This window comes from Lytechinus variegatus, chromosome 17 (genome assembly GCF_018143015.1).
Source record: "Lytechinus variegatus isolate NC3 chromosome 17, Lvar_3.0, whole genome shotgun sequence".
Classification (NCBI taxonomy): Eukaryota; Metazoa; Echinodermata; class Echinoidea; order Temnopleuroida; family Toxopneustidae; genus Lytechinus; species Lytechinus variegatus.
This window is the reverse complement of record NC_054756.1, coordinates 13,168,607-13,190,723: the sequence shown is the minus strand read 5'-3', so window position 1 is coordinate 13,190,723 and position 22,117 is coordinate 13,168,607. Positions and strand designations below refer to the sequence as shown.

The following is a 22,117-nucleotide window of genomic DNA, read 5'->3' as shown; positions in this document are numbered from 1 at the left end:
GACCTTCGCGTTTTAGCACCCCAGTTCGCATGGTAATGATGTCAATTATGTAATGTTCAGGACTTAAAACTTCTATTTTGCTTTTTGTTTCCTCCCGTTATCACTTCTCTTGTAATGACAGGTGCCCCAGTCTATGACGATTCCCCAGAAATATTTTTAGGAGCTCAGTTGCCTTGCTCTCTCGGCAAGTTTTTGTGGGGCGGGGTAGATTTCTTTTATCACTACTTCTGATATCATAACAAATTTCAAACAAATTAAAAGTCCACCAAAGCATATTACTAAGAACGTTATCAATGTTTTCTGTGGCGAAATCCCCAAGATTTTTTTTTTTTTGGGGGGAGGGTTATAATGACCATGCATAACAAGATGAATGATGTTCATAGTGTATCTCACACTCGCATTCCATTTGACCTTGTTATGACGTAAACATGGTTTGAATTCTAAAAAGACATGGAAGAGGGTAAAATCATCAACAATGGTGCTACTCAAGAACCAATCATCATCAATAATGATAATTATCATTAAAGGAGAATTAAACCATTGGAACAAGATAGCTTGTGTGAAAACAGAATAATCAAAGAAACAGATCAACAAAAGTTTGAGAAAAATCGGACAAATAATGAGAAAGTTATGAGCATTTGAATATTGCGATCACTATTGCTATGGAGATAGCAAATTGGCAATGCGACAAAGATGTGTGATGTCACTGATGAACAACTCTCCCAATTACTTTAGTATATATTTCACTTGAATTGCCTCTTTTATCACATCTATCCATAGATCATGTGTTCTTTCTACATGAGGGCATGTAATACATATTTTTGAAGAATACATAATGGATAAAGAGTTTGTATCATCGTAAGAAAAAGCAAAAAGAGACATTTTGAGGGTATTTTATAGTCCACCAAAGGGAAAGTTGTTCATCAGTGACATCACACATCCTTGTCGCATTGCCAATGGGAGGATCTCCATAGCATTAGTGATTGCAATATTCAAATGCTCATAACTTTCTCATTATTTGTCCGATTTTTCTCAAACTTTCTTTATTCTTATTCTTTGATTTTTCTGCTTCTACACAAGCCTATTTGTTCCAAAGGTTTCATTCACCATTAAAGACATTTATAATGCAAAAAGATGTATCCATCCCGGAGGGGCCATGGATACATGCGCGACCATGGGGTCTTGAAAAGCACCCTAAATATTCTGAAAATGCACCCCTTAACAAGTATTGGCGTGTGAAACCCTACCCTTAACAAGTATTGGAAAATTACTATTGGCAAGTATATCCAGAATTGAGCCCCTAAACAAGTACAGCGACGTATTTTCCATATTCTGAAAATGCACCCCTTAACAAGTATTGGAAGCAAAACGGTACTCTTGGCAAGTATTCCCTGAAATGAACCCCTAAACAAGTACAGCGATATTTTATTGTTGTGATGTCACGGGTCCGTCGGTCGTTGGTTTTACCATTACATACCATTATTTTGGTTTAGTACGGCCACACTTTCCACACCTCGCGCAAATCAGACTCTAAACACGTAGTGTTTGGGCACAAAAGACATCCTTTATAAAATATTTTGATTTCGTCTCATCATCCCAAAATTTATGACCCTAAACACGTATATTTTTCCGAGCGAAATAGATACCCTTTTTTCAATATTTTTGTGTTTTGACACCCTTATCACGTTACGTACGTAACGTGCCCTATCTTGAAAAAGACACCCTTTTTACGTGTTTTTTGGTCGCGCATGGTATCCACTCGTCAATGTAAGTGCCCCCCCCCCCCCGGGTATCCATCTTAGCTAGGGTGCTCAAAGCGCTCACATTAACATTATTCAGCCATTAGATCAGGGGTTTTTTAGATTCATTTTTTTACTACCGACATGCTTCCCCCACACACTGACCCCTCTGCCCCCCACCCCTCAGTTCTGTTTCGATGTTAAATCAAAGGGCATCTATATTTGAGATGGGAGACCCCCCCCCCTCCATTCCCACCACCACCACCCTACCGCGTATTTTCATTGGAGAAAAGTACCCCTTGTAACGGGTCTTTTACGGATTTAGCCATACCGACAAAATATGATTGCAATACATTATCAATGATTGTTCCAGGAGAAATAATTTCAACTTCCAATATTACAATATTTCGATTTAAATCTTTAATTGTGTATTCACTAAAAATACCATATTTCAAATAACCATTAGCCTAAATAACTATCTTCTTTGCTTTGTGTGTGAAAGCAAAATTATTGTACCCGAAAATTATTATTTCCCCCTCAATAAGAAAAGACAACCCCACACATGACAGGTGAACGATGACGGTGCGTGACAAATGGTCAACAAATTAGTGAAGAAACCAAGCGTGAATTATTGGATGAATATAGGAGGATAAAAGATGGGGCTTTAAGCAAGTTTTTCCCAGTTAACACAAGGGGTACCGACTCAATGAAATAGGGTTGTTATCAAAATATGAAGGTCGATATAAGTTCATGATTTTAATCCTCTTTTTCTTTGCCGTGTTTTTCCTTTGTGACTGTGTACTGCCACCGTTCTCCTCCGAAGTGAATATTGTACTACTAAAAGGTACAGGAATGTCGACACCCGATCCATTCATATAAATCTTTACATGAGTATGTAGGTGCGGAGCAAGTCAGAAAACATCTAAGCAGCATTTAATTGCAGAAAATACTGATTGTCACTTGTGTACTGGCCGGTGTACTGGTAAGCAAATATGGGGACATAAGGAGATTGGACACCTTCAACACCATAAAAAATTACCCTAAAACAAATGTAAATTTATACACGATTTGTTACAATAATCCCTTTCTATTCTTTTTCACATATTTTGACCTCCTCCTTAAAATTCTTAAAAGTTATTTCATTTTCCTGTCTTCATTTAAAGGAGAATGAAACCATTGGAACAAGATAGCTTGTGTGAAAACAGAAAAATCAAAGAAACAGATCAACGAAAGTTTGAGAAAAATCGGACAAATAATAAGAAAGTTATGAGCATTTGAATATTCCGATCACTAATGCTATGGAGATAGCAAATTGGCAATGCGACAAAGATGTGTGATGTCACTGATGAACAACTCTCCCCATTACTTTAGTATATATATTTCACTTGGATTGCCTCTTTCATCATGTTCATTTCACCTATCAACTTTCATTATTCTTATTCTTTGATTTTTATGTTTCTACATAAGCCTACTTGTATCAAAGGTTTCATTCCCCTTTAAAGTAAATCATATATTTTCAGATCCACATGTTTTGATCTCTCGCTTCGCTCTAGATAAAGTAAAGTTCGTGTCAACCCCCACCCCCCCCCCCCCAAGATTCCAACTCCATGATGTCATTGAACCGTGGTACAATCTTATGCTTATAGTGAATTGGAGAAAACAAAAAGGCGTATTATGTAGGATTTTTTTTTAAATGTGATTTAGAATCTACCAAAATTTATGTTGATTTTTGACGGGCATTATTTAGAATCCTTTCAGTGATTTTGACCATTATTTTTTGTCGGACCACTAATCTGTTATTTTGACCAATCCATTTTGAGAGTGTAATTCACAAATTTGAAAGAAAATTTTTGTACAGACATGCTAAAAGGAAAGGCCCGGTCATCATTCATTTCTCTTGAACATACATGATTTTAATGAATTTTAAGTAAAATAACGAATCAAATTCGGAATAAACTGCATGGTTCAGCAAAGTGTGTATAAAAGCTTTACACACTTTTCGACTCCTCTTTAATTAACAAGAAAAAGTGAACGCAAATCGCGTGGGTATTGATAAAAGAGTGCATGGAAGATGAAACAATAAAAAGTGTTATTATTTCCATTTTAACTTCATACGTCTACTTTGAATGATCTCTAAGAGCACATTATGTCAATAAAAAAACTACACTCGAATGAAGACTTGTGATTGACTTCGGGGCTTGAACTTTTGATGGACTTTAAATTGTCTACACATTTTAAGGACTTTTAATTCAGTTAACCTAGAACAAGAAGATTTTTCACCATGCAACAATTGACGATGAGAGCAGTGAACCCACGACCATGGTGAGATGAGAATTGAACTTTATTGGACCAACTATGATGGCCCTGGGAAGCGGGAGTGCTGGAGGTGCTGAAGCACCCCCAAGATTTTCCAAAGGGGTGCTGCATGTATTTTCCACAGGTAGCACCCCTGGAATTCTGGTAGGTGCGTCAAATTGGAAAAATGTATTAATATTACAATCATTTTGTGTTCAAACTTTTTTTTTTGCTTGTCAAATTTCTTTCGACCAAAACAAAAACCAAAAAAAAAAAACGTTCCCAGGGCCCTGCCCACTAGGAACATGTAGAGAGTCCAGATTGGGATCCCCGTCCTGCTTAAACAATTAAGATATGAAACAATCTTTAGCAAAATTTGCATTATTAACAGGTATTGATCAGGTTATATCAACTGGGTAAAATCATAGAAATTCATCCAAAATACATTTTATTTATTTATTTTTATTTATTTATTTTCAAATATTTACAGAGGGTAGCCTGATCAGCATAAAAAACATAAAATGTACGAAAAAAACATAGTAACAGGACATCATGTGGTACAGAAAAAGTGAACAAATAAAAAATAAAAATACGAGATACAGATGGCAAGATACATGATTCACATTAAAACTTAATAGTGTCAATTATTTGAGTGTGCTGCAAACATAACAAAATCAAGGACTCCACTGTCTTAACGCCAATAAACAGAAAACTCACCAAATGACCAGCTGACCAGGTGACTAGTATCAGGTGACCGTGCGTCAGATGACCAGTAGCAGGTGACCAGCGTCAGGTGTTCGACTCTTAAATTCGAAATGCTACTTCTTGTAAACCCAACTTCACATCTCGCCTGCTGCCCTTTTGGAAATATGGAATTCGTTTGAAACCGTTGTAACCAACTGATTAACGTACAGGCACTCAAAGTGAATAGCAAGTTGCAAAGAGTACAGTGATCCCGCGAAGCCGATTTCCCCTCAAATGAATAAAAAAAACTAACCGAAGTGTCAGAATCTGACCTTCTCTTTAAAAGTTTGACAGAACTGCGTTAGGAAGCAAGGAGAACAAAAGGAGGGGTTGTCAGATTCCGGTTCGTTGTGCATCTTTTCTTTATGCGCGCGCATGTGTGGGGGTGCATGGGTCCTTGGAGGAGTGCATGGTGCCTTGGTAAATCATTTTATTGTGATGTATAGCTGTGAGATATTTCTATGGTATTTTGAAATGACACTAAAAAAAGAGTCATGGCTGGCGTACAAAAAGTGTAAAGGCAGCTTGTGTATCCGATGGAAATGGGGTTTTATCGTGGCTGGAACTATTTCACTGGGCATTTATTGATCAGCCCCCCCCCCCCTCCTCTATCTGGCTAAATTATTCGGCTGGCCTTGTATAAGCGTCCTTTATAATATTTTCGTACTTTCATTTTAATGTAGCCCCTCCCCCCCATGGCCGTGGGAAGCCGTGTTGTTGAAGCTTGAAAAAATCACTTTCATTTTGCAGCCTAGCCCTTTTTTTGCTGCATGGTCAAATTCCTCGAAAACAGAATGCAAAGTAACCTTCATTTTGTACTATAAAACTTTTTCATTTATCATTATTATCACTGTCATTTTGCTTCTCAAATTTAATCGAGTACTCCTATCAAAAATCGTTCCCAGGGCCCTGCCCGTTTCCCATGCTTGAGGTAGTTAAATTCTTCAGGGGGAGGGGTTAAGGATACTCTAAATAATGAAGTTTGAATCAATACCTTACCATAAAAGCATTTATATCGAATTTCTATTTCTCATAGAAAATTATTGTCCAAAAAGAATGTTACCTATAATGAAGTTTGAATCAATACCTTACCATAAAAGCATTTATATCGAATTTCTATTTCTTATAGAAAATTATTGTCCAAAAAGAATGTTACCTATAATGAAGTTTGAATCAATACCTTTCCATAAGAGCATTTATATCGAATTTCTATTTCTTATAGAAAATTATTGTCCAAAAAGAATGTTACCTATAATGAAGTTTGAATCAATACCTTACCAAAAGAGAGTTTGTATCGAATTTCTTTTTCTTATAGAAAATTATTGGTCAAAAAGAATGTTACCTTTTTAACACTAAGCTTCACTTTTTTATTTTTATAGATCAGATAAGAATCAACTCCTCCAGATTTTATCAATCTTTGATCCGTCCCTGCTTGATGATATACTAACTGTCAAGATTGTTAGGACAGGATATTGAGAAAATGCTCCTCTTCAACTGAGAATGTTTGACAACGAAAATAATAATGTAAGAATACATCATTTTCCCGTCTCTTTTATGGTGCAACCAGTAATTATTGTGATTTAACCATGTCACTCTGCAATCGTCAAGCCAACGATTATTTTTGGATGATAAACCGTTTTGTTATTTTTCGCATCAATGGAAATTTATTGATCCGAAATGCAAATCATTTACATTCAGCAGAGCGTTTTCATTGATAACTGGTGATTTCAACAAAGAAAACAGGCATCAAAAGGATTCTAAAATACTTTTCTAAAGAAAAAAAATCTAGAAGACTTACGGTGGAGGTGTGCCAACTATGTTGCTGGATTGAATAATGGTCACAAGTACACATACCAGTCGAAGATGTTTAAAGGGATGGTCCGGGATCTTAATGAAAAGAGTAAACTTCACTGAGCAAAGTGCTGAAAATTATATCAAAATTGGACAACAAATAACGAAATTATTGAGTTTGAAGTTTATCAATATTTTGCGAAAGCAACTATACGCACCGCGTCACGAATATTCGCTCCGTGGGGTGATGATGTCATATCCCCACTTTCCGTTTTTTTTAATGTTATTACATGAAATCATATATTTGATTCATTTTTATACATTTATATATTATGTGTCTCCATTATGATGAAATATGTTGCGGCAATAAATACCCAATGCACTTAATTAGTTGTCAATCCAATTGGTTTAGTTCTTGGTAGAAAATTTTGAATAAACCTAATTTCATATAATAAATACAAAAGAAAAAGTGGGGGATATGACATCATCAGCCCACTTAATGGACATTCATGAAGACAAGCCTAGAACTGATTCACCGGAATAATGCAAATCTTTAAAGTTCAATATAGCTTCGTATTTGTTCTCATATTTTGATCAAATTTTCAGCAGTTTGCTCAGTGAATTTAACTCTATTTATTTAGATAAAAGTATTTTCAGCCCGGACCATCCCATTAAACCTATGTATAAACGCAAATCACATCGATATGGCATGGCAAGATGATCTGAAAAAAAATGAACGCATAGAGGGCGTCTGAATAAAGTCGTATTTTTGACAAGAAGAGCAATCCATGCCCCGACTAATCACATCTCTCTGTTTGATTCCATGCAGGGTTTCAACTTTGAATGAAATTTCCTGAATTCCGGGAAATCCAGATCATTTGCAGGTGATTCACAAAAAATCCAGGAAATCAGAATTAGGCCTACAGTTAAACGTATCCATGTTATATTTAAAGAGTTGTTGGCCTCATACAGTTATCTCAAAATTTTCTGCTCGCGCTCTGCACATGTATTTCGTAATTTTGTTGGTATTTCTCAACCCTAAAAAGACTAGGGGGTGATTCAGCCCCCCCCCCCTCTCGACATTTTTCGCGATGAATCCGCCGCTCGAAATTTTTTTACCGCGTCGTTCGATGACTTTTACTTTCAAGTCTCGCGCAACTTTTAAGACTAAAATTGTGATTCCATAGATTCCCGGGTACGTGGTTCCGAAATTACGCAACAATTCGTTAGTGCTTGCAGACCCAAAATTACTCAAAAACGTGAATTTGTGTACAAATCCAATGCAAATAGTGTTTTCAGCCAAAATTCATAAAATGTCCCAATATTTTGCCTTTTACTGCTAAAATCAATTGATTTTACCTTGTTTATGGCCAAAAAAAGTCCCCGACAATTTCCATTGAAAAAAAACAATAAAAAACAAAAAGTCAAAAAACAGAAAATACATAAGAAATTTAGAAAACAATAGAATAATAGTATTTTAGGGGCATTATTTTATTAATTAGAGCAAACCTATGAGTTTACGCATAAATTAGCCTAATTAATAAGCAATGAGATTTTTCGCAGAATTTGATATTATAGGTTTGTAGATAATGCCATGGGTAATGCGCATGCCAATTTTCGTCGCGATCGCGCGATCGACGGCCGAGATCAAAAGGGGGGGCTGAATCAGCCCCCCCCCCCCCCCCAGTCTTCTTAGGTGTCGAAATAGCGCAGTCTATTAAGGTTAAAGGTGCATTCAACAAAAAAAGTTAAATTACTTGATTTTGGTCACTTGGACCAAGTTTAGGCTCGCTTTGTAATTAAATATTGGAAAATTCCGGGAAATGTCTATGAATTTCACGAAATTTGAGATTCAGTTTTTTCGGGAATTTTTTTTTTTGATCTGTGGAAAACATGGTTCCATGACACTGGCTCCAGTGACATTTGCTCCGATGGAAAATCTGTATGTTAAGCCAAACATAAAACCTAACCTCATAAACTGAATAAACCCTAATCTTTATTTTCCTATTTTTCTGAACCTAAAACTTTCTTTTTCACAACTCTACAAATTCAGGAGGGCGAATGCTCCAGCATCATCCTATGATGCCACCCCTGTTCAAGTCTCTCTGCCTTCCACTCTCTCCTTTTTTCTTCCTCTACCCTCTCCTCCCCTTTCCCCCTCAGTCTTTCTCTCCCCCCCCCCCCATTATCTCTCTCTCTCTCTCTTTCACTCTGTCCTTTCTTCTTTACCAAGCTAGGATAACAACCAGCCATCCCATATATCATTTTCTGAAAAGCACTCTCAACAGATATCACAATATGTTGCTTTGTTTTCCAGCCTATACTGCTGATGTGTATCCTGATCAGTCACCTACCCAAACTCATGAGTTGATCTGAATTAATAGAAAACAAATAAAGCAAACACTTACAAGAAATAGCTCAAAATCATATTATTTTTCAAATTATTTATCCTAAAGAGTATTTTGCAGCAGGTGTGTGTTCCATAAAATCCTTTTGAACAATTTTCTATTGCGTCATCTTTTTATAATTTGTCAAACATCATGAACTTAAAAACAAACGTTTTACAATCCTCAAAATTTTAATGTCTTTTCAATTCCTTTAGGAATTAATTTTCAATAAATTCTTGCAGCACAGAATATCACATGGAATAATCAAATTAAAAAAATGCAAAGATTGGGTGATCAAAATTTGCTATTTTAGCACTGTCAGGAAAGGTCCAGTATCTTTAAAGAAATGTTGAGCGGGCAGGTGGTCTTCGTAGATTCTTCTTAAATGGAATCACAAGCAGATAGTTATTTTTGCATTTTTGTCCATGGACCATCTCACTTTCTGGGCCTTCGATATTTTTCCTACCACAGGTAACATGAGATCAATCATTTTTATCAGTTATGGATTTTTTTTAAAAGGAATTAATCATGAAACGTTGCGGCACAAGCTTTCAACGATTAAGACGTATCACACAAAAATATCAAGGGGGCCATAATAAAAAATATCCTGAAAGTTTATTAAATGTTTCACCTTCATTTTTTTTCTATTTCTAGTAAAGTATACTAAAGTGAGAATGGATCTTTTACCAACTTTGAAGTAAACAAGTGGATCTCACCTACATCACGCGATTCAACATAGCAGCAGTGCTGACTTTGAAAACTACTATAACTCGCGCAAGATGTTCAGTGATACTTGGTTACTCTTATTTCCACGTTTTATGAACTAGACCAATACACTTACAGAGATATGATGGTAAATAACCCCAACGTGGCAAAAGTTCATTGACCTTACATGACCTCTGACCTTGACCATGTGACCTGAAACTTGCACAAAATTTTCAGTGATGCTTGATTACTATTATGTCCAAGTTTCATGAATCAGATCCATAAACTTTCAAAGTTATGATGGCAATTCATCAGATACCCCCATTATGGCCAAAGTTCATTGACCTTTGACCTTGGTCATGTGACCTAAAATGCACACAGGATGTTCAGTGATACTTGATTAGTGTTATGTCCAAGTTTTATGAACTAGACCAACATACTTTCTAAGTTATGATGGTAATTCAACAGATACCCCCAATTCCGCCAAAGTTCATTGACCCTACATGACCTTTGACCTTGGTCATGTGACGTGAAACTCATGCAAGATTTTCAGTGATTAACCTTGTGTCCAAGTTTCATGAACTAGGTCCATATATTTTCTAAGCTATGATGACATTTCAAAAACTTATTCTTCGGTTAAGATTTTGATGTTGATTCTCCCAACATGGTCTAAGTTCATTGACCCTAAATGACCTTTGACCTTGGTCATGTGACAAGAAACTCAGGCAAAATACTCAGTAATACTTGATTAATCTTATGGCCAAGTTTCATGAACTAGGTCCATATACTTTCTAGGTTATTATGTCATTTCAAAAACTTAACCTTAGGTTAAGATTTGATGTTGACGCCACTGCCGCCGTCGGAAAAGCGGCGCCTATAGTCTCACTCTACTATGCAGGCGAGACAAAAAACTCCTTTGGTAGCGAAATTACATTTAAATGTAATTAATAAGCATAACACAAAAAGTCCAAATGGCTCAACTTTATACCTTGAAGATGTCAAGCAAAGTTATTTGACATGAGTGCCCATACAAACAAACAATATTGACCAATTTTGGGGTAACAAATTAAAGGGATGGTCCAGGCTGGAAATATTTATATCTCAATAGAGTAAAATTCACAGAGCAAAATCATGATGAAAATTTGATCAAAATCGGATAACAAATAATGAAGTTTTAGAATTATAAAGATTTGCATTATTCTGGTGAAACAATTCGAGGCATGTCTTCATGAATATTCATTACATGGCCTGATGATGTCATATCCCCACTTGTTCTTTTGTGTTGTATTACATGAAATTACGTTTATTCAAAGTTTTTCTACCAAAATATAAAACAATTGATAGACAACTGATTAAGTGCATTAGTTATTTATTGCCGCAAATACATCATACATCCTAGGACTTGGTAACATGTTTGCTTACAATTATCACATAGGTCTATAAAAAAACATCTTTGGTAAAATATCTGATGCTTAGCTCAATGTGGTATTGCTATATCCTCCCAGACTACAGAAAAAATCCAAACCAGAATTCGCTACATGATTTTTTTTTCGGAAGGGGGGGAAGGATTACATAGCCTTTGTTTGTCATGAAAATCTTTCCAATCCAAGTAGGATAAGCATGGGAATGGTATCAAATTCCTCACAAAAGATGGCAATAATGATATCATTTCAATGCAGCTTACCATAGGTCAGGGCCTTTTACACAAATCATATCATTAACAACAGAATTCGCTCCAAGATTTTATTTGGGGAATCATACATCTTTCCAATCTGAATAGGATAAGTACCGCAATGGTATCTAATTCCCCATGGAAGGTGACAATAATGATACAGTTTTAATGCAGCATACCAAATGTCAGAGCCTTTCACGCAATAATCATGTCATAACCTCATTTTCCTAAATGAGGAATACTGGTAAGCCCCTGTCATAGATGCATATCGCCTTTTCAGCAGGAGCTGAAGGCTCCATGCACCTTTTAGAGCCCCTAACTTGTCTTTCCCATTGTTTTGTCAATGATATGATAAAATAAGAAGATGAACAATGATAAGAAGCTTCAAGTGGCCCTTCTCAAAAATTTGTTCTCATAAACTTGTTATAAGAACAAGTTTGCGATAACAGTTAAAAGCTACTGAAATCATTCAATTTGATTGGCTGATAGTAAATTTGTTATGAAAAGTTTTTATGAAATGGGCCCTAGAATTGTGCAAAGTACTTTATAAAGGTATCTCGTTTAACGAGAGAGCCCCTTTTTTCTTGCAAGAATCCTCAGATTTCACCATTAACAAAATAAAGGGGAATATGGGTAAGACGCAGCTGTAAAGATGCATAGCTCATCTACATGTAAAGCAGGAATCCTGCTCAAAGATACGTCAGAGACTTGTGAAATGTTGCCTAAGTAATGGGGAAAGTTATTATCATTACCATCACAACAATGACAGCCTGAATATGACTGAACACAGTCTCTGGTCACACATCTGAAGGTAGCATATAAAATTCTTTCACACGAGACATCATCATGACTTGTAGTATTCCTGCAAGTCTTCATCTACCGGCTTCAGTACTGTCCTATCGGAAAGGCTCACAAACCAACCGGGTTGGAGTCCAAAGAAAACCTGACGGGGATCTTTCCTCATCCGAAGCATCTCCCTCTTGGGATCATCCATCAGATTAGGCAGAACGTAACCATGTTTCTGTGCAAGATCAGCCCTAGCCTGAAGCACCTTGTCAGGGTCAGAGAGATATCCTCGGTTGCTGGCGTCGGTGTAGTACGTCACTAGGTCCTTGGGTGGAAGGGCACGCCTTGGAATAGGCTTTCCCTGCTGGAAGAACTGGAGAGGGTAGGCAAGGGCATCCAGACTGATTGGATCATAGAATCCCGTCGTGACGATGCCTCCGCATCTCTCGATAGCTGCGATGGATAACTCTGATATATGCTGGACCTCAATGTTGATCTGAGCGGCAAAGTTGTCCAAACCCTGGAGAAAAAAAACAGATTTGATCCATAACAAAAATTTATAAAGGGCTGAAAATTGATGGTTGAGTGACATTTAAAAAGGAGATAGTAAATAATGGAATTTTCTATCGATAATAACTCTTGTATAATCAGGGTGGCTACTTTGGCTATTAATGAGCAGATTTTCCAGTGAGCCCTGGATAATTGACTAAGGATATTGTTTGCTACGGGCACTGACCAATTACCATTCATACCACAATTAGAAATCAGACATCAATTTGCCCTTTGACTTTGAGTACACAAACTGTGCCCACATAAATATATAAACTGAAATTCTCCAGAAATCATGACTATAATATCTTAGATGATCATGAATGTTTACATAATAATGGCAGATGGTCTGAATGACACTAGTTGTAAGGTCAATCCCAAATAAATATTCACTGGGCATTCAAGACTGGATGCAAAACTTTTTGCTAAAAGCAATCCCCCCCCAAAAAAAAATAAAAAAAAAATAAAAATAAATTTAAAAAATAAATGAATAAATAAATAAATAAATAAATAAATGAATGAATGAATGAATGAATGTATGAATGAATGAATGAATGAATGAATGAATAAATAAATCCCTTGGTAGATATTCATTTGGTTTAACATGGTAGTCTAATACCACATGGGCTAAACCCAATTGGTTTGCTATCAATTTGGAACCATTGTCATGGTAAATTGCCAATTCATCTACTGCCAACTTGTCCACTCACCACATGGTCTACTTCCATTTAGTCTAATGCCTTTCTGTCCATCAACACTTCGTCTAACAACCGTTTTGTTCATTAACCATTTGGTCCAATCATCACTTCGTCTAATCACCATTTCGTCTATGGCCATTTCGTGTTATAACCTGTTGGTCTAATATCCATTTCATTTTCATTCATTTTACACAATTTAACACTTTAGTCCAATTAGACCAAATGGTATATGGACTAAATGACCATTGGACCAACTGGTTATTAGACAGAATGGCATTAGACTAAATGAAAGTAGACCATGTAATGAGTGGACCAGCTGATGGTAGACCAAATGATAGTAGACGAGTTGGCAATTGGACGAATTGGCATTAGAAGAATTGGAAATAAACCATTGCCAAGTAGTTCAATTGGTTTAATAGTTACTTGTCTAATTCTCATTTAGTCCCACTTAGTCTAACTTCTATTTAATCTACTTGAACTCTGAACTTTTGAACTTTGTTATAACGAATATTTGATTCATAAACAGTTCATCTGACCATACAAACTAGAGTGTAAGTACATGTAGTGCTAAAACCGAGTGGATATTTGGTAAAATTGGTACAGCCCCACTGAAAATTAGACAAAATGGGTAAGGGGATTAAAGGCAGGTTGACCAGATGGTTTGTGCATGAACTAGATGTAGACCTACCGTACTAAATGTAGGATTAAGGCCACTGCACACCTTACGACCAGACTGGTCCGCGACTGGCTTGCGACTGAGTGAAGGGAGATGAATCGCAAGGTAGTCATAAGCCTCGACACCGCACATCTTGCGATCTGACTACCATGCTGTCTGCGACTCACACATGCCCTTTTTGCCATACTACTGCGTATGCGCGCTGTTTATCATATAAACGTCGTGAATGAGCTTGCGATCCACTCATAAGGATTAGACATGTCAAATCCTTACGATTTTCCTTGCGACTTGTCTCTGACCTGTCTGCGACGCTCAAGCTGACAAGAGCTGTGACGTCACATCTCCCCTCACTCAGTCGCAAGCCAGTCGGGTTGTAAGGTTTGCGGTGGCCTTTAGACCATGTGGGAAAATACCAAATGGAATGAAGGCAAAGTGCGTGTAGACGAGTCAGAAATTTACCATGTCGACAAAACCCTACACCCTTGAAGGCAATGATATGAAGACTTACTTCTTCTATCAAGTTGATTCCATAGTGCTTTTCTTTGATCTTGATTTCAAATGCTCCCGAGTTGACGAAAGACGTCACGTCGATGGGCTGGTCTGGGTCAATACGACCCATGTCGATCAAATGCTGAAGCTTTGTCAGGGTAACTGGAAGGTACTGTCTACGAAGACTGTAATTAAGAAAGGGAGAATGTCAAGAAAGAAATCATCAAACATCACTGAAAACACTTGCAGACCACCTGCTCTAGAGTCTACATAACAAAAATCCTTTTCTAAACTCTGATATCAGAAAATATTTATCATTAAATCTATTCACATCTCTTTTTATCCCCTCCTTGTGAGGATAAAAAGAAGAAACAGACAGTAAAAATTCTTCCAAGACTCCAATGCTCTTACTGGAGAAGGAAACTCCCAGCAATCATCACAAACAGAAGATGAGACCATCCACACCATAATTTTTCCTACAAGAAATGTGCACAAACTACATTACTTAGTAAACAATGAGAATCACACTGAATATTCAAGAGAATGAGGAATGTATGAATAAACATTATATCTAGAAAATGAATTGAACAAATTTGTATTATAGATGTTAACGTTGCATGCATGTGATGACAACATTCAGAGCGATAAACAAAGATACACAATCATGCAAATAAAGAGCCACATTGGCCGCTTTCAGAAGAGTTCGCCACTGTCTCATATACATGTAGTATTACATGTAAATGTTAGCATCCTTATTTGCCCTCTAAAAAGTGTAAAAGTTGAGGTCAAAAGTATAATGGCATAATTTGACATGATAATTATATCAGTATCCTGCTGTCCACAGATTGGGTGACTTACTGATGATCTTTGTAGTAAGGGTACTTGGGTACCCTCAAGTAAAATGGTGTCTGACCTCCTTCAAACCCAACTCTTGGCTTGGTCCCTCTCATTCCTTGACCGCTCTTACCCCGCCCACTCATACCTCCACCATGCTGGCCACGCCCCCTTCTATTATCCTGTGGAGGAAAACAAAGACAAAATCTTATTTTTAAGTAAATGAAGTAGATAAGCTCGCACATAATAAAATCTGTTGAATTGTTCTTTTTATAGGTGTCGAACATAATCATATCTCACTCAGCTGTTTTGATTTGGGGGAATCATTCATGGTAAATGAATGCAAGACAACAGCACGCATATCGCGAAATGCATGCTGTCATCTTGGCAAACAACAAAGAAAACAAGATGGCGACGCAAACACGGTGGCAAGTTTTTTCCCCATCTTTTCATAATTTTTTCTCAATCTTTCAATGAATTCTTGTTTAAAAATTAAATCAAAATTGACAAAATGTCGGAAATGTTGTATCTCATTTACATGAATTAGGGCTGGATCTTTTAGATGGCCGAAGGAAAGTAGAAATCTCTTGGGGGGGAGTTTGCGGTACACGCACATGAATGGGACGCAATCCCTGGCTCTGTGGAGAGTAAGCATACGTTTAATAGTAAATAATTTTTACTGAGCTAGTCCACTCCTTCTATGAACAAGGTTGTTCTCTGTTACTACTCCCTGTGTGGTGAAATAACATGAATAAGCTTAATTTCTCTTTTCCTTTGGGACAAATGCTTGATTTTTTTACACTGTCAATTTCAATTACAGCTATTCATCATATTGTAACTTGGCTTTAAAGTAAATTTGATTCTTTAAATTATTTTTTTCTCAATTAAAAAAAGTGTTTGAAAAATGACAATTGTCTTGCCATATTATTACTTTCCACCAATAGAGGGCATACACAAAAATATGCCCAAAATTTGAGTGCTCTGGTGAATACAAAATTTACTCCAAATAAATTGCAACTGTATGGAAATTAGTATTTTATGGTCACAAAAGTGATATTTTAATGATTTTTTAATTGTGTGCTGTGTACAGCATTGGCATACCATAGGCATAGTCCTACCTGTAACGTTAGATTCCCCACAGGCTGGATGGTAATGAAGACCTTGAGTGCGCTAGGTCCGGAGACACGCGATCGCGCGAGGCGAGGGCCTCCAATTGAGTAGTAGCCTACCGGCCTACCGGGCACTTGTTCACTGCAAACATCCTGCCTGTGGGGAATCTACAGGTAGGACTATGGGATGCCAATGCTGTACATACCACACACTTTAAAAAATCAATAAAATATCACTTTTGTGACCAAAATTACAAATTTCCATACAGTTGCAATTTATTTTTCATTAGTATGCCCTAACTTGAAAATATTTGTTTAATTCACCAGAGCGCTCAAAAACTCTAATTTCGGTCATATTTTTGTGTAGCCTATGAATCTTCTATTGGTGGAAAGTAATATGGTTTTCAATATCTAGACAAGTAGACATGCAATGGCGGCTTGGCAATGCTAGACCTATTTTTAATTAAAAGAAAAAATAATAAGAGCCAAGTTGATGAATAGCTGTAATGGAATTAAACTGACAGTGTAAGAAAATCAAGCAGTTGTCCCATAGAAAAAGAGAAAATAAGCCAAACATTGCCACCCTTATTTTGCCAAGCATGGAGATGTAACTGAGAACAAGGTTATATCATATCTTTGTTGAATGAGCGGTACGCGCGTTTCCGTATTACACCCTGGCGAAGGCATTTTCCGGAAAAGTAGCCAAAAAGCGACTAGTGAAGAGTCTACACACGTCGCTGGTTGCATGCAGCGTGCGACACAGGCGAGTCCACCACCGCAGAGTTCCTCGGCACTTCATGTACAGAGAGAGCGGCACAGGAGTGAAATCCGAACATGCTTTTGCAGTCGCGTTGTTTATGATATTTTTTTTCTAAAAATAAATTATTAACTAAATGAATAGAAAGACAGACAAAATCAAAATAAACAGATAATAATGGAAAGACAAATTGAAGTTTGATGGATTGATACACTTAGAAGCTGCCGAAAGATAGATATAGAAGACTGATAAACAGATAGAGACAAAATAGACAGATAGATAGATAGAAATAGAGAGAGAGAGGGGTGGATAGATAGATAGAAAGAGAGAGAAAGAGGGAGAGAAGGATGGATAGATAGATAAATAGAGAGAGGGGGAGAGACAGAGAGGTCGATATATAGAGGGAGAGGGGGAGAGAGAGAGAGAAAGAGAGAGAGAGAAGGATAGATAGATAGATAGAGAGAGATGTTGTAGATAGAAATATGGACGGACAAAGAGAAAGAGAGTAAAAAGACAGACAGATGCCTAGAGAAGGAGAGAGATAGAGAATTTGAGAGACAGATAGATAGAGGTTAGATAGATAAAGAATGAGAGAGACAGAGAAGATAGACAAATTAACAGATAGATAGATAGATATATAGATAGAGAGAAATAGAGAAAGACAGACAGATGGATAGATAGAGATAGATAGATGAGAGATAGATAGATGTTAGATAGATAAAGAGGGAGAGAGACAAAGAATATTAACAAATTAACAGATAGATAAGTTTAAAAATAGATATATATATAGATAGAGAGAATAAGAGAAAGACAGACAGATGGATAGATAGATAGATAGATAGATAGAGAGAGAGAGATATATTAAATAGATAATTAAAGAATGAGAGAAACAGAGAAGATTATTAACAAATTAACAGATAGATAGATACTCTAGTTAAAAAATAGATAAATAGATAGAAATAGAGAAAGACAGACAGATGGATAAATAGAAGGATAGATAGAAGGATACAGAGATAATTTGAGAGATAGATAGATGTCAGATAGATCAAGAATGAGAGAGAAGAGCGACAAATTAACAGATAGATACTGTAGTTACATAGGTAGGTAGAGAGAGAGAATAGAGAAAGACAGACAGATGGATGGATAGATCCGGGGGATAGATAGAGATAGAGAATTTGAGATAGATAGGTGTTAGATAAAGAATGAGAGAGACAGAGAAGATTATTAGATAGATACTGCAGTTACATAGATAGATATAGAATTTGAGAGATAGATATATAGACAGATAGAAAGACAGACATCAGCAAATCGGCAAGGCAAATGATCAAGGCAAACATTCGTATTGAACCTGGAAAGTATAAGCTCAGCTGCATTTCTGCGGATAACTTCGGTGCGGACTTTGGATCGCGCGCCCAGCTGATAATGTAAACAAACGTAGACGTAGACTCTTCACTAGTCGCTTTTTGGCTACTTTTCCGGAAAATGCCTTCGCCAGGGTGTAAAACGGAAACGCGCGAGCGGTACCGGGGCGGTAAGCGTGCCCCGACAACAAACACCGTAACGGGTTTGTGGGACTGTTCAAATGCAATACCAATTTTACTGTACGAAATTCAAGCAAAGTTTGGTGCTTACCTTTTTCTTTGCACCGGGATTATCTCTCAAGTTGTTTAAGGCAACTCTTGGTAAACTACGAACTACTTCTAATGCTCTACCTGTCCCAGATTTCGCCATTTATTTTGCTGTTAATTTTCTTCAAAGCAGAATCTTTTCCTTAAAATGCTTTGGCAAAATTTGTACGGTATCTCTGATGAGGGAAACAAAACGACAGAAAGAGGGGACAGAGACAGAGACTGATACAAGGGGTGATTATAAAAAAGAGCCGGGTATTTTGCCCGAATTTGCACTCTTGAGGTTAAATGAAAAAATAAAACAAAATACTTCATTCATGGAGGGTAACATTTATCTAAAAGACATTTCAGCATTATCTAACCCTCAACAAAACTATTTTACCTGCTACGTGAGCAATCAACCACTGAACTCAATCCATGCAGATCTTTAATTGGCAAACATAATTATGAAAAACTAAATGAGGAATGGAAACGGGTATAGATCGGAATGAGAACAGTTTTTGCAAAGTCCCAATTGCTGATCATAATACCCGAGAGGATCCGGAGCAGGGCCCTGGAAACAATTTTTTTTTGAGTGGGGGTGCTGAAGTAAATAAATTTGACAAGCAAAAAAAAAAGGTTTCCCCTCCAAACTGAAAGTCGTTTTCGTCCAAGGCTTGGACAAGCAAAAAAACGAAAAGGTTTCAACATAAAAAATTCGTCATTTTCCATATATATCTCTCAATTTTCCAGACCTACCAGAATTCCAAGGCGTGCTGCCTACGGAAAATAATACACGCAGCACCCCCTGAGAAATTCTGGTAAGTGTGGAAAATTTGAGAAGTAGGGCCTATATGGAAAATGACCAACTTTTTATATTGAAACCATTTTGTTGATTAAAAATCACACTTACAGTAAAACATGAAAAATGAACGAAATAAACAAGATTGATTTGAGGCTGTAACGGGGGAAATGTAATGATTAAGCCTATGTGTCTACACCCTCTGCCAACAGTCTCCCCTAATCAGTGACGTGCCCCCCCCCCCCCCAATCTTCTACAAAAAACGGGGGAAAGTATATAGAGAGGGAAAAGACAGAGAAACCTAGTGGGGCAAGACGAAACTATTGTATATTACATCATATATTGTTTTATATTATGTTATTATATATTTTAGATTATTTTTTTTTATAACAGTACAATAACATTACAAAACATAATTTGCTTGGGGCTATGGGCTATGCCTTCATCACTCCTGGTGCTTGCATTGTCTATTTGATGAGATAAATAATTATTTTCAAGGGGATTAAATGGCACTTCGAGTTTTTATTATATTATGTTGTGTCATAATTATGCTTCTTTTTCATGACTAGGCCTGCTTAATGAGATTCTCATTAAGTAGGCCTAGTCATGAAAAAGAAGCATAATTATGACACTACATAAAATAATAATATTCAGATCTCGAAAGGGCAATCTCATTATGAGATTGCCTTTCTGACATCTGAATAATAAAACATTTCCAGTTCGTGCCTTATGTTTGAGTTAGTGCATTGGTGAGATATATCTGCTCTTCATTAATTCCTAAAAACAGTCCTTTTCTGGTCTAAATATCCAAAATTTTCAGCTCGCGCTTAGCGCTCGCATCATTTGGTTAGTGCAATAAGTAGGGTCTTAATGAATTCCTACAAACAATCCTTAATTTCCCCTCTTCAGGTCTGAATTTCAAAAATTTTCAGTTCGCGCTTCGTGCTAACAATATTTGATTAGTGAGATACATATCATGTTCATGATCACAACGACTACAAAACGTGTTTCATGTGTTGAGGTACAATTCTAAAAGAAATTTGCAAGCGCTTGGCGCATTAGATGACTATATGGTAAAATGCGTATGCTCTTCATGTATTCCTTTAATAAATAGTTTCTAAAATGTCTCTGTTTGGGGCCAATATATACACAAATTTCAGCTCGCATTGTTTGTTTAAGTAAGACAAGGATGTATCGTGATTACATCGGCAGAGGCGATCCATACGACGTCAAACCATTGGTGACGATTATATGACGTATTAATATAGATTAGTCACCCATCCACCTATTATATTAGTAGGTCCTACCAAATTAAACTTCTTCGAGGAATAAACATTTTAATACAAATAGAGAAATTAAATATCGCGCGTGCTAAATGATTGTTCGTGAAAAAGGGCACAACAGCTAACCAATCGGCTACTAGCATGACTAGTTAGATAATTTCTTAAAATCTTCGTTAAATAACAATTCAATTGTGACATCACATACAATTTCTCGTCCTTCTTATTCTTTTGTTTTGTTTTTTCTTATTAATAAGAAATATCAATCCTTCTTTCATGTCTAAGGTTTGAAGAAAATGACACACACCTAACTGTCAAAACGGTTAGTGGCATATATAAAACATAGTAGTTCCCGTGTATAATCGGGATTAATTAACAATTGTTTTAGATTCGGGTCATTCATCTTAAGTTTATTAAACATGATGCGTCTCTCCTTTACATACTTTGAACAAAATAAAATATAATGTTCAATAGTCTCAAATACATTGCACACCTCACAGAGGCCTGAAGAGTGCTGTTTAATTTGAAACATATAATAGTTTAATTTGCATTTACCTATTGTGATTTGATGAAGGAGACATTCCTCTTTCCGAGAAAAACTTGGTCAGTAGGCCTTACCTGGCTATTGAGAGCGCTTCACTCGATCGCCCACGGAGTGACTTAATTTTTTTCTGATGCCCCCCCCCCCCTCTATATGCCGTGACCCAACTCACGCAAGGTACGCCATTGCCCCTAATTATCATGTTGGCAGCTTTAAATGTAATATACGTATACCGTCTGATGTAAGTATTTATATACGCCTATATCATAACAGGCTCACAATGAAACAATTGTGTGAAAAATACATCATGTTTTATTATCAGAAACAAAAGTGCATACGGATAGGTATATGAAATATAATTATTTTTAACTCGTTAGCACCTCAAAACAAATTAAAAACATGTCTCAATTGTTTGCTGTCGGGAAAACGGGGGTTCCCGGGGAGTTCAACTTCATAACTAAATTCATATAACATTTCTTTTAAAACATGCATGTCTTGATCGATCGCTCATTGATTTGATATGAGATGATAGCAAATTCTATTCTATTTTATTTTCATTTTCGACGTTTTCGGGAAAATGTGTCAGGTTGAGTCGTTAGATTGTGAACGTCCATACACACTTGCAGGGTAAGACAGAAAAATGTGCAAAGTTTTCG

At 36.7% G+C, this 22,117-nt stretch overlaps 2 protein-coding genes across 2 annotated transcripts in view; both read right to left on the bottom strand.

Moving 5' to 3' along the window:
• LOC121430889 (tubulointerstitial nephritis antigen-like) overlaps window positions 1-5,245 on the bottom strand; it is a 28,207-nt gene extending 22,962 nt beyond the window's left edge. Inside the window, exon 1 of the mRNA XM_041628314.1 lies at window positions 4,752-5,245. The gene's annotated coding sequence lies outside the window, so the exon portion shown is untranslated. The remainder of the gene's footprint in view (window positions 1-4,751) is intronic.
• Window positions 5,246-11,013: 5,768 nt separating this feature from the next.
• On the bottom strand, window positions 11,014-19,042 carry LOC121430887 (39S ribosomal protein L15, mitochondrial-like). Its single transcript, XM_041628312.1, has 4 exons — window positions 18,864-19,042; window positions 15,390-15,547; window positions 14,551-14,716; window positions 11,014-12,639 (listed from the first exon to the last, which is right to left on the bottom strand). Exons 1-4 carry the CDS (start codon window positions 18,960-18,962, stop codon window positions 12,178-12,180), a joined length of 885 nt encoding a protein of 294 aa, XP_041484246.1. The 5' UTR covers window positions 18,963-19,042; the 3' UTR covers window positions 11,014-12,177.
• Between the last annotated feature and the right edge of the window lie 3,075 nt (window positions 19,043-22,117).

Excerpts from the sequence above, each read along its gene's own strand:
- LOC121430887 (XM_041628312.1), bottom strand. The coding sequence starts at position 18,962 with ATGGCGAAATCTGGGACAGGTAGAGCATTAGAAGTAGTTCGTAGTTTA. Across the intron at positions 15,548-18,863 it reads ATCCCGGTGCAAAGAAAAAG|GATAATAGAAGGGGGCGTGG; the intron begins GTAAGCACCAAA and ends TTTCCTCCACAG. Across the intron at positions 14,717-15,389 it reads CCTTACTACAAAGATCATCA|TCTTCGTAGACAGTACCTTC; the intron begins GTAAGTCACCCA and ends TCTTAATTACAG.